We start from the raw sequence: 17,029 nt of genomic DNA on the forward strand, positions 1-17,029 counted from the left end.
AGAGTTTCCTGCTAACTTTTAATACACAATTGTAGTAATTTTGACAAAAAAAAAACAAAAACAAAAAATAACAAACGTCACTGCATTCATTTTCTATTTGTTTACTTGTATGTTGACAATACATCTATACATCTTTTGTATTGTAAAATTGAGAATGCTAATGGGGAATCATGATGTCAAAGAGACAACAACCCGACCAAAGAGCAGACAACAGCCGAAGGCCACCAATGGGTCTTCAACGCAGCGAGAAAATCCCGCACCCGGAGGTGGTCCTCAGCTGGCCCCTAAATAAAATTGTGTACTAGTTCACTACGGTGAAAATGGACGTCACATAATCAGCACATTTTTACAGTATATTAGTACCGAAAAAAGTACTGAGTTTAATTTAGAGTTACCTCCCCATTGACTAGTTGATATGAAATAGACGTCCAACCTTTGACATTGCATACGTGTAGAAAAAGTCCTCTAAAAAATTTCAGTCAAGATGAAAATGAATAAGAAGGGAGAAAAAAATCACATAATGAGAAAAATGAATTAGTTGGTTGAAGTGTTTAAATGTGTGATTTGCCCCCCCCCCCCCCCAAAAAAAAAAAGAGAATGAATAAAAAAAAATATCACTTCCTTTATTCCTAGATTGTATTTTAATCGAATATTATTTTGAAAGAATTTTAATCAGTTCAAAAAATATGTGCGTGAAAGTAAAATGATATATCTTTAATATTTCCTTACTAAAAATAATTTTCCCAAAAGGCAACTGCATAAATGTTAGAAATAGTATACTCTTAAGGAGTGAAATGAAGCAAAAAATGGAAATAATTTGACTGAAAAAAATATTTCAAAGAACAGTGCAAAGTGAAGAAAAAAGAAAAGGGCAGGGTAGGGCTCAGCTATATTTAGTTTGATAACTAATGTACAACAATTGTAGATTCTTTTTGAACAAATTGGGTAGCCCTTAAAAGGGCTTTTGGTGGCTGAATAGCCTCTGCAGACTGTAGTCTGGAACAGTTTACTTCTTCTTTGGTGTCTTCTTGGCTTTTGGTTTGGCTGCCTTCTTTTTAGCTGGTGACTTGGCTGCCTTCTTTGGCTTGGCTGCTTTCTTTGCTGCTGGTTTCTTAGCTTTAGGCTTGGCTGCCTTTTTCTCTCCAGCTGGTTTCTTTGCTGCCTTCTTTTTCTTAGGTGTGCTCTTTGCCTTCTTTGGCTTGGCAGCCTTAGGTTTAGCTGCTTTCTTTGCCTTTGCTGGCTTCTTTTTAGCTTGTTTTGCTTCTCCAATTCTGAAAGATCCGGATGCTCCAGTTCCCTTGGACTGCTTCAAACTGTTGTTCTTAACTCCGGCTCTGAGTGCAAGTTTTAAATGAGCGTTTACTGACTTGGCATCTTTTCCGACGTTGAAGTTGGCCATGATGTACTTCAAAATTGCTTGCCTTGAGGAACCTCCACGTTCTTTCAAAGCAGCGATGGCTTTCCCAATCATCTCGCTGTATTTAGGATGTGCTGAAGGCTTCTTTGGCTTAGCTGCTGCCTTTTTCTTTGGTGATTTAGCTGGTGCTGGTGCTGGTGCTGCTACGTCTGCCATTTTGAACGATTCAAAATATTATCCTTTACGAAGTTTATACTACGAATAACGATTTGAAAATAACGCCATTCAAGGCCTCGTTTATTTATAACAGACGAACGCGGACCTCGACGAAGACACCCTTAAAAATAACTTGTAAAATCCATTACGCGATCTCGGTAAAATGATTATGTGCTTCTTCGAAGACTTTTATGATAATTTTTAGTATAATTCTATCAAAAACATTCACATATAGCATATCAAATTGCTCAACAGTCATTAATCTTGCAGGTTAGATAAACTGTGTATTTTTCAATGATCACAGTAGAAAGATATTAATAGTTAAAGTAGAACCGACTGATTTGTCTTCGCAGGTATGTTGACAGAAAATTTACGAGTTTTTCTCAATAGAAAAATATTCTACCGTCGTAAAATTGTGCAGCGGAAGAAATATCATTTCTCTACAGGTTTCTTTCCGTTTTTATTCACTGGACGTATGTTACTCGTCGTAATAAGTTTGTTTTCAGCTGGAGGGAAACACACAAAAAGTTCACGCGCCATTGTTTGGTTGCAGATTTTTACGAAAACTTCAAAAAACATTTTTATTCAACCTGAGCGAAATTTCACAGACATCCTAGATTCGAATGAATAAAACCAATATCTAGAATATGTATTTGGAATGTCGTTTAATTTAATCTAGCTTTGGGAACTTTTCAGAGAGCGACTTTATGTTCAGTGGATATGAGGCACTAGAAACTTGACTGTGCTGTATGATGCGTCTCTGCTTTTATTTCCATTTTCATGTAAAATTTGAGCACTTCGTGCTCTAAAACTCGAATATGTCTTGTTGAATATATCATATTTTTCAAAAAATATATGTACTTAATTTTATTATCAATTAAACGATGGTCCGTGCTCGAACTGGCCACCTGAAAGTTTCAATACAAAATATACCAACCAAACCCAAGATTCTTGTATTTTTATAATTCGAAAGTTGTACACATCATTTGCCTCTAAATTAACAATTACAAAGGTTCATCTGTTTTTAAAAAGGGGGGGGGGGGGGTTCACGGTGAAGACTCTGGCCATAAATATGCATTTTTCCTATATAGGCTAGGCAAGTATAAGACCAGAATCGGTACCGGGTGAAGCAGCATACACACGGACGATTCAAAAGAGACATAAAGACAAAAATCACACCAATGTTAACCATTAGACTTGGGGCAAAAATAGTCTCCACTGTATTTAACTGAACCCCTTCCCCCACAAAAAAAAATCCCTAGGAAAAGGGGGGGTGTATATATTTTCAATGAATAATAGTTGGACTGAAATATTTGTTACCTATTGCAACATTAACAAGCAGATTTAATGTAAAAAGAATCCCAAAGCAAGATTGAAACGAAGAAAAAGATATTCTCCGTTAAAAAAATAAATAAATAGGTTTCTCTATTGTCTGTTGATTTCTGTGAAGGCCAATTAGCATATAGCGTTTAATGGATGTTAGTTCAAGTCTCAACATGCTGTGGGTTTTTCTTTCTTTCTTAATTTGTAAACCTTTTTTTCTGTTTCTTTTTCATTTTTGTGGAGGATTATTTTTTTTTTTGGGGGGGGGGGGGGGGGAGTAATTGTTTGACATGAAATTTAGTTGTTTATGAATAGAACACACACTTTAATAGTAAATCCAAAGTACTATTTAGGTCGTTTTTTATTCCCAGCATGATGGAACTATTTTCTACATGTTAGGACAACCTCATGATGTTGACAACCAGTAGAAATTTAAAACTTTTTCTTTCTAGTTCTCTCTTAGTCGTATCAAATCCAGAAAAAAAAGAAATAAGAATCAATTTCTATCAAACGTGAATCCTATCCCTCTTTTCAGCTATGGTTAGAAACGTAAACAACAGGACAAGTTTGGCATGTTCTTTGGGACAGAAACCCAACAACACCAGATCGATAGATTTTTTATTTCCAATAGAGGACTTAATCTATAATCAAATATTTCATTCTTGGGCTTTTTATTACTTTCTATCTCCTTTTTTATTTTCTTCTTTAAATGTTTTTATGAATTATCATATTTGAAGCTATTCTTTTCATATTGACATTGAACGCCTTTTCTCTGTCTCAATATACAGTATTTATCACAAATGAAGGAAAATGTCTTGGCGAAAAGAGGTGTGTTTGCTGTCCGGGGGTTAGGGTAGTCTTAATTGAAAACGGCAGCAACAAACGTTTCTCAATGTATACACAAATAAGCGCATTTAATACTGTCAGTCACACATTGTCTGTATATACTAGTAGACTTTGTTTTTCTGTGTCGTTAAGTTGCTGTCATTTCAATATGAAAATAACCTCTTCTGTTATATTAGAATCCTACAATTTCGTAAACAATCCTTTAAAATGCATGATACATGTTATCAAAGAAATAAACCCTTTTCTTACCTTTTGTACAAATGTCCGTCCATCCTTGTTTTAGTTCATAACAGTAGACATGCTACGTATGTGACGTCACTGTATTGTTTCTGGTTTATTCATCTCGCGTGCTTTGAACAGATTAAAATGACATAACAAAGACACAGACAAGTCGTCAAAACACTAAAAAACAGAGAGAAAAAAGAAGAGAAAAACAAACAGGACAACCCATTTTAAAGAAACATAAAAGCAAGTAGATGCATTTATTTCATACACGAGTAAAACAAAGGAAAATTCGAGAGGTGAAGAAAAGTATCAATATGGTTACATAATCAGCTATCGTCAATAACAGGAACGCTCCTTTTACTATCCCCCAACCCCAAACACACATCTCCAACGATAGAACCACGATGAAAAGCGAGTCCAAACATAAAAGACTGATGATATATGAATGTAAATACACTCGCACTATATATATCTGCATGTAATAAAATGAAAAATAATTGCAGAACTGTTAAATGTTTAACAAAAACCTCCATACTTTAGAGTTTCCTGCTAACTTTTAATACACAATTGTAGTAATTTTGACAAAAAAAAAACAAAAACAAAAAATAACAAACGTCACTGCATTCATTTTCTATTTGTTTACTTGTATGTTGACAATACATCTATACATCTTTTGTATTGTAAAATTGAGAATGCAAATGGGGAATCATGATGTCAAAGAGACAACAACCCGACCAAAGAGCAGACAACAGCCGAAGGCCACCAATGGGTCTTCAACGCAGCGAGAAAATCCCGCACCCGGAGGTGGTCCTCAGCTGGCCCCTAAATAAAATTGTGTACTAGTTCACTACGGTGAAAATGGACGTCACATAATCAGCACATTTTTACAGTATATTAGTACCGAAAAAAGTACTGAGTTTAATTTAGAGTTACCTCCCCATTGACTAGTTGATATGAAATAGACGTCCAACCTTTGACATTGCATACGTGTAGAAAAAGTCCTCTAAAAAATTTCAGTCAAGATGAAAATGAATAAGAAGGGAGAAAAAAATCACATAATGAGAAAAATGAATTAGTTGGTTGAAGTGTTTAAATGTGTGATTTGCCCCCCCCCCCCCCCCCCCCCCCCCCAAAAAAAAAGAGAATGAATAAAAAAAAATATCACTTCCTTTATTCTTAGATTGTATTTTAATCGAATATTATTTTGAAAGAATTTTAATCAGTTCAAAAAATATGTGCGTGAAAGTAAAATGATATATCTTTAATATTTCCTTACTAAAAATAATTTTCCCAAAAGGCAACTGCATAAATGTTAGAAATAGTATACTCTTAAGGAGTGAAATGAAGCAAAAAATGGAAATAATTTGACTGAAAAAAATATTTCAAAGAACAGTGCAAAGTGAAGAAAAAAGAAAAGGGCAGGGTAGGGCTCAGCTATATTTAGTTTGATAACTAATGTACAACAATTGTAGATTCTTTTTGAACAAATTGGGTAGCCCTTAAAAGGGCTTTTGGTGGCTGAATAGCCTCTGCAGACTGTAGTCTGGAACAGTTTACTTCTTCTTTGGTGTCTTCTTGGCTTTTGGTTTGGCTGCCTTCTTTTTAGCTGGTGACTTGGCTGCCTTCTTTGGCTTGGCTGCTTTCTTTGCTGCTGGTTTCTTAGCTTTAGGCTTGGCTGCCTTTTTCTCTCCAGCTGGTTTCTTTGCTGCCTTCTTTTTCTTAGGTGTGCTCTTTGCCTTCTTTGGCTTGGCAGCCTTAGGTTTAGCTGCTTTCTTTGCCTTTGCTGGCTTCTTTTTAGCTTGTTTTGCTTCTCCAATTCTGAAAGATCCGGATGCTCCAGTTCCCTTGGACTGCTTCAAACTGTTGTTCTTAACTCCGGCTCTGAGTGCAAGTTTTAAATGAGCGTTTACTGACTTGGCATCTTTTCCGACGTTGAAGTTGGCCATGATGTACTTCAAAATTGCTTGCCTTGAGGAACCTCCACGTTCTTTCAAAGCAGCGATGGCTTTCCCAATCATCTCGCTGTATTTAGGATGTGCTGAAGGCTTCTTTGGCTTAGCTGCTGCCTTTTTCTTTGGTGATTTAGCTGGTGCTGGTGCTGGTGCTGCTACGTCTGCCATTTTGAACGATTCAAAATATTATCCTTTACGAAGTTTATACTACGAATAACGATTTGAAAATAACGCCATTCAAGGCCTAGTTTATTTATAACAGACGAACGCGGACCTCGACGAAGACACCCTTAAAAATAACTTGTAAAATCCATTACGCGATCTCGGTAAAATGATTATGTGCTTCTTCGAAGACTTTTATGATAATTTTTAGTATAATTCTATCAAAAACATTCACATATAGCATATCAAATTGCTCAACAGTCATTAATCTTGCAGGTTAGATAAACTGTGTATTTTTCAATGATCACAGTAGAAAGATATTAATAGTTAAAGTAGAACCGACTGATTTGTCTTCGCAGGTATGTTGACAGAAAATTTACGAGTTTTTCTCAATAGAAAAATATTCTACCGTCGTAAAATTGTGCAGCGGAAGAAATATCATTTCTCTACAGGTTTCTTTCCGTTTTTATTCACTGGACGTATGTTACTCGTCGTAATAAGTTTGTTTTCAGCTGGAGGGAAACACACAAAAAGTTCACGCGCCATTGTTTGGTTGCAGATTTTTACGAAAACTTCAAAAAACATTTTTATTCAACCTGAGCGAAATTTCACAGACATCCTAGATTCGAATGAATAAAACCAATATCTAGAATATGTATTTGGAATGTCGTTTAATTTAATCTAGCTTTGGGAACTTTTCAGAGAGCGACTTTATGTTCAGTGGATATGAGGCACTAGAAACTTGACTGTGCTGTATGATGCGTCTCTGCTTTTATTTCCATTTTCATGTAAAATTTGAGCACTTCGTGCTCTAAAACTCGAATATGTCTTGTTGAATATATCATATTTTTCAAAAAATATATGTACTTAATTTTATTATCAATTAAACGATGGTCCGTGCTCGAACTGGCCACCTGAAAGTTTCAATACAAAATATACCAACCAAACCCAAGATTCTTGTATTTTTATAATTCGAAAGTTGTACACATCATTTGCCTCTAAATTAACAATTACAAAGGTTCATCTGTTTTTAAAAAGGGGGGGGGGTTCACGGTGAAGACTCTGGCCATAAATATGCATTTTTCCTATATAGGCTAGGCAAGTATAAGACCAGAATCGGTACCGGGTGAAGCAGCATACACACGGACGATTCAAAAGAGACATAAAGACAAAAATCACACCAATGTTAACCATTAGACTTGGGGCAAAAATAGTCTCCACTGTATTTAACTGAACCCCTTCCCCCACAAAAAAAAATCCCTAGGAAAAGGGGGGTGTATATATTTTCAATGAATGATAGTTGGACTGAAATATTTGTTACCTATTGCAACATTAACAAGCAGATTTAATGTAAAAAGAATCCCAAAGCAAGATTGAAACGAAGAAAAAGATATTCTCCGTTAAAAAAATAAATAAATAGGTTTCTCTATTGTCTGTTGATTTCTGTGAAGGCCAATTAGCATATAGCGTTTAATGGATGTTAGTTCAAGTCTCAACATGCTGTGGGTTTTTCTTTCTTTCTTAATTTGTAAACCTTTTTTTCTGTTTCTTTTTCATTTTTGTGGAGGATTATTTTTTTTTTTTGGGGGGGGGGGAGTAATTGTTTGACATGAAATTTAGTTGTTTATGAATAGAACACACACTTTAATAGTAAATCCAAAGTACTATTTAGGTCGTTTTTTATTCCCAGCATGATGGAACTATTTTCTACATGTTAGGACAACCTCATGATGTTGACAACCAGTAGAAATTTAAAACTTTTTCTTTCTAGTTCTCTCTTAGTCGTATCAAATCCAGAAAAAAAAGAAATAAGAATCAATTTCTATCAAACGTGAATCCTATCCCTCTTTTCAGCTATGGTTAGAAACGTAAACAACAGGACAAGTTTGGCATGTTCTTTGGGACAGAAACCCAACAACACCAGATCGATAGATTTTTTATTTCCAATAGAGGACTTAATCTATAATCAAATATTTCATTCTTGGGCTTTTTATTACTTTCTATCTCCTTTTTTATTTTCTTCTTTAAATGTTTTTATGAATTATCATATTTGAAGCTATTCTTTTCATATTGACATTGAACGCCTTTTCTCTGTCTCAATATACAGTATTTATCACAAATGAAGGAAAATGTCTTGGCGAAAAGAGGTGTGTTTGCTGTCCGGGGGTTAGGGTAGTCGTAATTGAAAACGGCAGCAACAAACGTTTCTCAATGTATACACAAATAAGCGCATTTAATACTGTCAGTCACACATTGTCTGTATATACTAGTAGACTTTGTTTTTCTGTGTCGTTAAGTTGCTGTCATTTCAATATGAAAATAACCTCTTCTGTTATATTAGAATCCTACAATTTCGTAAACAATCCTTTAAAATGCATGATACATGTTATCAAAGAAATAAACCCTTTTCTTACCTTTTGTACAAATGTCCGTCCATCCTTGTTTTAGTTCATAACAGTAGACATGCTACGTATGTGACGTCACTGTATTGTTTCTGGTTTATTCATCTCGCGTGCTTTGAACAGATTAAAATGACATAACAAAGACACAGACAAGTCGTCAAAACACTAAAAAACAGAGAGAAAAAAGAAGAGAAAAACAAACAGGACAACCCATTTTAAAGAAACATAAAAGCAAGTAGGTGCATTTATTTCATACACGAGTAAAACAAAGGAAAATTCGAGAGGTGAAGAAAAGTATCAATATGGTTACATAATCAGCTATCGTCAATAACAGGAACGCTCCTTTTACTATCCCCCAACCCCAAACACACATCTCCAACGATAGAACCACGATGAAAAGCGAGTCCAAACATAAAAGACTGATGATATATGAATGTAAATACACTCGCACTATATATATCTGCATGTAATAAAATGAAAAATAATTGCAGAACTGTTAAATGTTTAACAAAAACCTCCATACTTTAGAGTTTCCTGCTAACTTTTAATACACAATTGTAGTAATTTTGACAAAAAAAAAACAAAAACAAAAAATAACAAACGTCACTGCATTCATTTTCTATTTGTTTACTTGTATGTTGACAATACATCTATACATCTTTTGTATTGTAAAATTGAGAATGCAAATGGGGAATCATGATGTCAAAGAGACAACAACCCGACCAAAGAGCAGACAACAGCCGAAGGCCACCAATGGGTCTTCAACGCAGCGAGAAAATCCCGCACCCGGAGGTGGTCCTCATCTGGCCCCTAAATAAAATTGTGTACTAGTTCACTACGGTGAAAATGGACGTCACATAATCAGCACATTTTTACAGTATATTAGTACCGAAAAAAGTACTGAGTTTAATTTAGAGTTACCTCCCCATTGACTAGTTGATATGAAATAGACGTCCAACCTTTGACATTGCATACGTGTAGAAAAAGTCCTCTAAAAAATTTCAGTCAAGATGAAAATGAATAAGAAGGGAGAAAAAAATCACATAATGAGAAAAATGAATTAGTTGGTTGAAGTGTTTAAATGTGTGATTTGCCCCCCCCCCCTCCACCCCCCCCCCCCCAAAAAAAAGAGAATGAATAAAAAAAAATATCACTTCCTTTATTCTTAGATTGTATTTTAATCGAATATTATTTTGAAAGAATTTTAATCAGTTCAAAAAATATGTGCGTGAAAGTAAAATGATATATCTTTAATATTTCCTTACTAAAAATAATTTTCCCAAAAGGCAACTGCATAAATGTTAGAAATAGTATACTCTTAAGGAGTGAAATGAAGCAAAAAATGGAAATAATTTGACTGAAAAAAATATTTCAAAGAACAGTGCAAAGTGAAGAAAAAAGAAAAGGGCAGGGTAGGGCTCAGCTATATTTAGTTTGATAACTAATGTACAACAATTGTAGATTCTTTTTGAACAAATTGGGTAGCCCTTAAAAGGGCTTTTGGTGGCTGAATAGCCTCTGCAGACTGTAGTCTGGAACAGTTTACTTCTTCTTTGGTGTCTTCTTGGCTTTTGGTTTGGCTGCCTTCTTTTTAGCTGGTGACTTGGCTGCCTTCTTTGGCTTGGCTGCTTTCTTTGCTGCTGGTTTCTTAGCTTTAGGCTTGGCTGCCTTTTTCTCTCCAGCTGGTTTCTTTGCTGCCTTCTTTTTCTTAGGTGTGCTCTTTGCCTTCTTTGGCTTGGCAGCCTTAGGTTTAGCTGCTTTCTTTGCCTTTGCTGGCTTCTTTTTAGCTTGTTTTGCTTCTCCAATTCTGAAAGATCCGGATGCTCCAGTTCCCTTGGACTGCTTCAAACTGTTGTTCTTAACTCCGGCTCTGAGTGCAAGTTTTAAATGAGCGTTTACTGACTTGGCATCTTTTCCGACGTTGAAGTTGGCCATGATGTACTTCAAAATTGCTTGCCTTGAGGAACCTCCACGTTCTTTCAAAGCAGCGATGGCTTTCCCAATCATCTCGCTGTATTTAGGATGTGCTGAAGGCTTCTTTGGCTTAGCTGCTGCCTTTTTCTTTGGTGATTTAGCTGGTGCTGGTGCTGGTGCTGCTACGTCTGCCATTTTGAACGATTCAAAATATTATCCTTTACGAAGTTTATACTACGAATAACGATTTGAAAATAACGCCATTCAAGGCCTCGTTTATTTATAACAGACGAACGCGGACCTCGACGAAGACACCCTTAAAAATAACTTGTAAAATCCATTACGCGATCTCGGTAAAATGATTATGTGCTTCTTCGAAGACTTTTATGATAATTTTTAGTATAATTCTATCAAAAACATTCACATATAGCATATCAAATTGCTCAACAGTCATTAATCTTGCAGGTTAGATAAACTGTGTATTTTTCAATGATCACAGTAGAAAGATATTAATAGTTAAAGTAGAACCGACTGATTTGTCTTCGCAGGTATGTTGACAGAAAATTTACGAGTTTTTCTCAATAGAAAAATATTCTACCGTCGTAAAATTGTGCAGCGGAAGAAATATCATTTCTCTACAGGTTTCTTTCCGTTTTTATTCACTGGACGTATGTTACTCGTCGTAATAAGTTTGTTTTCAGCTGGAGGGAAACACACAAAAAGTTCACGCGCCATTGTTTGGTTGCAGATTTTTACGAAAACTTCAAAAAACATTTTTATTCAACCTGAGCGAAATTTCACAGACATCCTAGATTCGAATGAATAAAACCAATATCTAGAATATGTATTTGGAATGTCGTTTAATTTAATCTAGCTTTGGGAACTTTTCAGAGAGCGACTTTATGTTCAGTGGATATGAGGCACTAGAAACTTGACTGTGCTGTATGATGCGTCTCTGCTTTTATTTCCATTTTCATGTAAAATTTGAGCACTTCGTGCTCTAAAACTCGAATATGTCTTGTTGAATATATCATATTTTTCAAAAAATATATGTACTTAATTTTATTATCAATTAAACGATGGTCCGTGCTCGAACTGGCCACCTGAAAGTTTCAATACAAAATATACCAACCAAACCCAAGATTCTTGTATTTTTATAATTCGAAAGTTGTACACATCATTTGCCTCTAAATTAACAATTACAAAGGTTCATCTGTTTTTAAAAAGGGGGGGGGGGTTCACGGTGAAGACTCTGGCCATAAATATGCATTTTTCCTATATAGGCTAGGCAAGTATAAGACCAGAATCGGTACCGGGTGAAGCAGCATACACACGGACGATTCAAAAGAGACATAAAGACAAAAATCACACCAATGTTAACCATTAGACTTGGGGCAAAAATAGTCTCCACTGTATTTAACTGAACCCCTTCCCCCACAAAAAAAAATCCCTAGGAAAAGGGGGGTGTATATATTTTCAATGAATGATAGTTGGACTGAAATATTTGTTACCTATTGCAACATTAACAAGCAGATTTAATGTAAAAAGAATCCCAAAGCAAGATTGAAACGAAGAAAAAGATATTCTCCGTTAAAAAAATAAATAAATAGGTTTCTCTATTGTCTGTTGATTTCTGTGAAGGCCAATTAGCATATAGCGTTTAATGGATGTTAGTTCAAGTCTCAACATGCTGTGGGTTTTTCTTTCTTTCTTAATTTGTAAACCTTTTTTTCTGTTTCTTTTTCATTTTTGTGGAGGATTATTTTTTTTTTTTGGGGGGGGGGGGAGTAATTGTTTGACATGAAATTTAGTTGTTTATGAATAGAACACACACTTTAATAGTAAATCCAAAGTACTATTTAGGTCGTTTTTTATTCCCAGCATGATGGAACTATTTTCTACATGTTAGGACAACCTCATGATGTTGACAACCAGTAGAAATTTAAAACTTTTTCTTTCTAGTTCTCTCTTAGTCGTATCAAATCCAGAAAAAAAAAGAAATAAGAATCAATTTCTATCAAACGTGAATCCTATCCCTCTTTTCAGCTATGGTTAGAAACGTAAACAACAGGACAAGTTTGGCATGTTCTTTGGGACAGAAACCCAACAACACCAGATCGATAGATTTTTTATTTCCAATAGAGGACTTAATCTATAATCAAATATTTCATTCTTGGGCTTTTTATTACTTTCTATCTCCTTTTTTATTTTCTTCTTTAAATGTTTTTATGAATTATCATATTTGAAGCTATTCTTTTCATATTGACATTGAACGCCTTTTCTCTGTCTCAATATACAGTATTTATCACAAATGAAGGAAAATGTCTTGGCGAAAAGAGGTGTGTTTGCTGTCCGGGGGTTAGGGTAGTCTTAATTGAAAACGGCAGCAACAAACGTTTCTCAATGTATACACAAATAAGCGCATTTAATACTGTCAGTCACACATTGTCTGTATATACTAGTAGACTTTGTTTTTCTGTGTCGTTAAGTTGCTGTCATTTCAATATGAAAATAACCTCTTCTGTTATATTAGAATCCTACAATTTCGTAAACAATCCTTTAAAATGCATGATACATGTTATCAAAGAAATAAACCCTTTTCTTACCTTTTGTACAAATGTCCGTCCATCCTTGTTTTAGTTCATAACAGTAGACATGCTACGTATGTGACGTCACTGTATTGTTTCTGGTTTATTCATCTCGCGTGCTTTGAACAGATTAAAATGACATAACAAAGACACAGACAAGTCGTCAAAACACTAAAAAACAGAGAGAAAAAAGAAGAGAAAAACAAACAGGACAACCCATTTTAAAGAAACATAAAAGCAAGTAGGTGCATTTATTTCATACACGAGTAAAACAAAGGAAAATTCGAGAGGTGAAGAAAAGTATCAATATGGTTACATAATCAGCTATCGTCAATAACAGGAACGCTCCTTTTACTATCCCCCAACCCCAAACACACATCTCCAACGATAGAACCACGATGAAAAGCGAGTCCAAACATAAAAGACTGATGATATATGAATGTAAATACACTCGCACTATATATATCTGCATGTAATAAAATGAAAAATAATTGCAGAACTGTTAAATGTTTAACAAAAACCTCCATACTTTAGAGTTTCCTGCTAACTTTTAATACACAATTGTAGTAATTTTGACAAAAAAAAAACAAAAACAAAAAATAACAAACGTCACTGCATTCATTTTCTATTTGTTTACTTGTATGTTGACAATACATCTATACATCTTTTGTATTGTAAAATTGAGAATGCATTTTGGGAATCATGATGTCAAAGAGACAACAACCCGACCAAAGAGCAGACAACAGCCGAAGGCCACCAATGGGTCTTCAACGCAGCGAGAAAATCCCGCACCCGGAGGTGGTCCTCATCTGGCCCCTAAATAAAATTGTGTACTAGTTCACTACGGTGAAAATGGACGTCACATAATCAGCACATTTTTACAGTATATTAGTACCGAAAAAAGTACTGAGTTTAATTTAGAGTTACCTCCCCATTGACTAGTTGATATGAAATAGACGTCCAACCTTTGACATTGCATACGTGTAGAAAAAGTCCTCTAAAAAAATTCAGTCAAGATGAAAATGAATAAGAAGGGAGAAAAAAATCACATAATGAGAAAAATGAATTAGTTGGTTGAAGTGTTTAAATGTGTGATTTGCCCCCCCCCCCCCCCCCCAAAAAAAAAGAGAATGAATAAAAAAAAATATCACTTCCTTTATTCTTAGATTGTATTTTAATCGAATATTATTTTGAAAGAATTTTAATCAGTTCAAAAAATATGTGCGTGAAAGTAAAATGATATATCTTTAATATTTCCTTACTAAAAATAATTTTCCCAAAAGGCAACTGCATAAATGTTAGAAATAGTATACTCTTAAGGAGTGAAATGAAGCAAAAAATGGAAATAATTTGACTGAAAAAAATATTTCAAAGAACAGTGCAAAGTGAAGAAAAAAGAAAAGGGCAGGGTAGGGCTCAGCTATATTTAGTTTGATAACTAATGTACAACAATTGTAGATTCTTTTTGAACAAATTGGGTAGCCCTTAAAAGGGCTTTTGGTGGCTGAATAGCCTCTGCAGACTGTAGTCTGGAACAGTTTACTTCTTCTTTGGTGTCTTCTTGGCTTTTGGTTTGGCTGCCTTCTTTTTAGCTGGTGACTTGGCTGCCTTCTTTGGCTTGGCTGCTTTCTTTGCTGCTGGTTTCTTAGCTTTAGGCTTGGCTGCCTTTTTCTCTCCAGCTGGTTTCTTTGCTGCCTTCTTTTTCTTAGGTGTGCTCTTTGCCTTCTTTGGCTTGGCAGCCTTAGGTTTAGCTGCTTTCTTTGCCTTTGCTGGCTTCTTTTTAGCTTGTTTTGCTTCTCCAATTCTGAAAGATCCGGATGCTCCAGTTCCCTTGGACTGCTTCAAACTGTTGTTCTTAACTCCGGCTCTGAGTGCAAGTTTTAAATGAGCGTTTACTGACTTGGCATCTTTTCCGACGTTGAAGTTGGCCATGATGTACTTCAAAATTGCTTGCCTTGAGGAACCTCCACGTTCTTTCAAAGCAGCGATGGCTTTCCCAATCATCTCGCTGTATTTAGGATGTGCTGAAGGCTTCTTTGGCTTAGCTGCTGCCTTTTTCTTTGGTGATTTAGCTGGTGCTGGTGCTGGTGCTGCTACGTCTGCCATTTTGAACGATTCAAAATATTATCCTTTACGAAGTTTATACTACGAATAACGATTTGAAAATAACGCCATTCAAGGCCTCGTTTATTTATAACAGACGAACGCGGACCTCGACGAAGACACCCTTAAAAATAACTTGTAAAATCCATTACGCGATCTCGGTAAAATGATTATGTGCTTCTTCGAAGACTTTTATGATAATTTTTAGTATAATTCTATCAAAAACATTCACATATAGCATATCAAATTGCTCAACAGTCATTAATCTTGCAGGTTAGATAAACTGTGTATTTTTCAATGATCACAGTAGAAAGATATTAATAGTTAAAGTAGAACCGACTGATTTGTCTTCGCAGGTATGTTGACAGAAAATTTACGAGTTTTTCTCAATAGAAAAATATTCTACCGTCGTAAAATTGTGCAGCGGAAGAAATATCATTTCTCTACAGGTTTCTTTCCGTTTTTATTCACTGGACGTATGTTACTCGTCGTAATAAGTTTGTTTTCAGCTGGAGGGAAACACACAAAAAGTTCACGCGCCATTGTTTGGTTGCAGATTTTTACGAAAACTTCAAAAAACATTTTTATTCAACCTGAGCGAAATTTCACAGACATCCTAGATTCGAATGAATAAAACCAATATCTAGAATATGTATTTGGAATGTCGTTTAATTTAATCTAGCTTTGGGAACTTTTCAGAGAGCGACTTTATGTTCAGTGGATATGAGGCACTAGAAACTTGACTGTGCTGTATGATGCGTCTCTGCTTTTATTTCCATTTTCATGTAAAATTTGAGCACTTCGTGCTCTAAAACTCGAATATGTCTTGTTGAATATATCATATTTTTCAAAAAATATATGTACTTAATTTTATTATCAATTAAACGATGGTCCGTGCTCGAACTGGCCACCTGAAAGTTTCAATACAAAATATACCAACCAAACCCAAGATTCTTGTATTTTTATAATTCGAAAGTTGTACACATCATTTGCCTCTAAATTAACAATTACAAAGGTTCATCTGTTTTTAAAAAGGGGGGGGGGGGGTTCACGGTGAAGACTCTGGCCATAAATATGCATTTTTCCTATATAGGCTAGGCAAGTATAAGACCAGAATCGGTACCGGGTGAAGCAGCATACACACGGACGATTCAAAAGAGACATAAAGACAAAAATCACACCAATGTTAACCATTAGACTTGGGGCAAAAATAGTCTCCACTGTATTTAACTGAACCCCTTCCCCCACAAAAAAAAATCCCTAGGAAAAGGGGGGTGTATATATTTTCAATGAATGATAGTTGGACTGAAATATTTGTTACCTATTGCAACATTAACAAGCAGATTTAATGTAAAAAGAATCCCAAAGCAAGATTGAAACGAAGAAAAAGATATTCTCCGTTAAAAAAATAAATAAATAGGTTTCTCTATTGTCTGTTGATTTCTGTGAAGGCCAATTAGCATATAGCGTTTAATGGATGTTAGTTCAAGTCTCAACATGCTGTGGGTTTTTCTTTCTTTCTTAATTTGTAAACCTTTTTTTCTGTTTCTTTTTCATTTTTGTGGAGGATTATTTTTTTTTTGGGGGGGGGGGGGGGGGAGTAATTGTTTGACATGAAATTTAGTTGTTTATGAATAGAACACACACTTTAATAGTAAATCCAAAGTACTATTTAGGTCGTTTTTTATTCCCAGCATGATGGAACTATTTTCTACATGTTAGGACAACCTCATGATGTTGACAACCAGTAGAAATTTAAAACTTTTTCTTTCTAGTTCTCTCTTAGTCGTATCAAATCCAGAAAAAAAAGAAATAAGAATCAATTTCTATCAAACGTGAATCCTATCCCTCTTTTCAGCTATGGTTAGAAACGTAAACAACAGGACAAGTTTGGCATGTTCTTTGGGACAGAAACCCAACAACACCAGATCGATAGATTTT

At 35.1% G+C, this 17,029-nt stretch overlaps 4 protein-coding genes across 4 annotated transcripts; all 4 read right to left on the bottom strand.

The window, feature by feature from the left end:
- Window positions 1-941: 941 nt before the first annotated feature.
- Window positions 942-1,644, bottom strand: LOC127732001 (histone H1-delta-like). The gene has a single exon (XM_052241049.1). It carries the CDS (start codon window positions 1,571-1,573, stop codon window positions 1,007-1,009), a length of 567 nt encoding a protein of 188 aa, XP_052097009.1. The 5' UTR covers window positions 1,574-1,644; the 3' UTR covers window positions 942-1,006.
- A 3,811-nt stretch (window positions 1,645-5,455) lies between these two features.
- LOC127731999 (histone H1-delta-like) lies at window positions 5,456-6,158 on the bottom strand. The gene has a single exon (XM_052241047.1). It carries the CDS (start codon window positions 6,085-6,087, stop codon window positions 5,521-5,523), a length of 567 nt encoding a protein of 188 aa, XP_052097007.1. The 5' UTR covers window positions 6,088-6,158; the 3' UTR covers window positions 5,456-5,520.
- Window positions 6,159-9,960: 3,802 nt separating this feature from the next.
- Window positions 9,961-10,663, bottom strand: LOC127732000 (histone H1-delta-like). Its single transcript, XM_052241048.1, has one exon. It carries the CDS (start codon window positions 10,590-10,592, stop codon window positions 10,026-10,028), a length of 567 nt encoding a protein of 188 aa, XP_052097008.1. The 5' UTR covers window positions 10,593-10,663; the 3' UTR covers window positions 9,961-10,025.
- A 3,796-nt stretch (window positions 10,664-14,459) lies between these two features.
- Window positions 14,460-15,162, bottom strand: LOC127732002 (histone H1-delta-like). The gene has a single exon (XM_052241050.1). The coding sequence runs from the start codon at window positions 15,089-15,091 to the stop codon at window positions 14,525-14,527; it is 567 nt and encodes a 188-aa protein (XP_052097010.1). The 5' UTR covers window positions 15,092-15,162; the 3' UTR covers window positions 14,460-14,524.
- Window positions 15,163-17,029: the final 1,867 nt, after the last annotated feature.

Source organism: Mytilus californianus, unplaced genomic scaffold (genome assembly GCF_021869535.1).
Source record: "Mytilus californianus isolate M0D057914Y unplaced genomic scaffold, xbMytCali1.0.p SCAF_21, whole genome shotgun sequence".
Classification (NCBI taxonomy): Eukaryota; Metazoa; Mollusca; class Bivalvia; order Mytilida; family Mytilidae; genus Mytilus; species Mytilus californianus.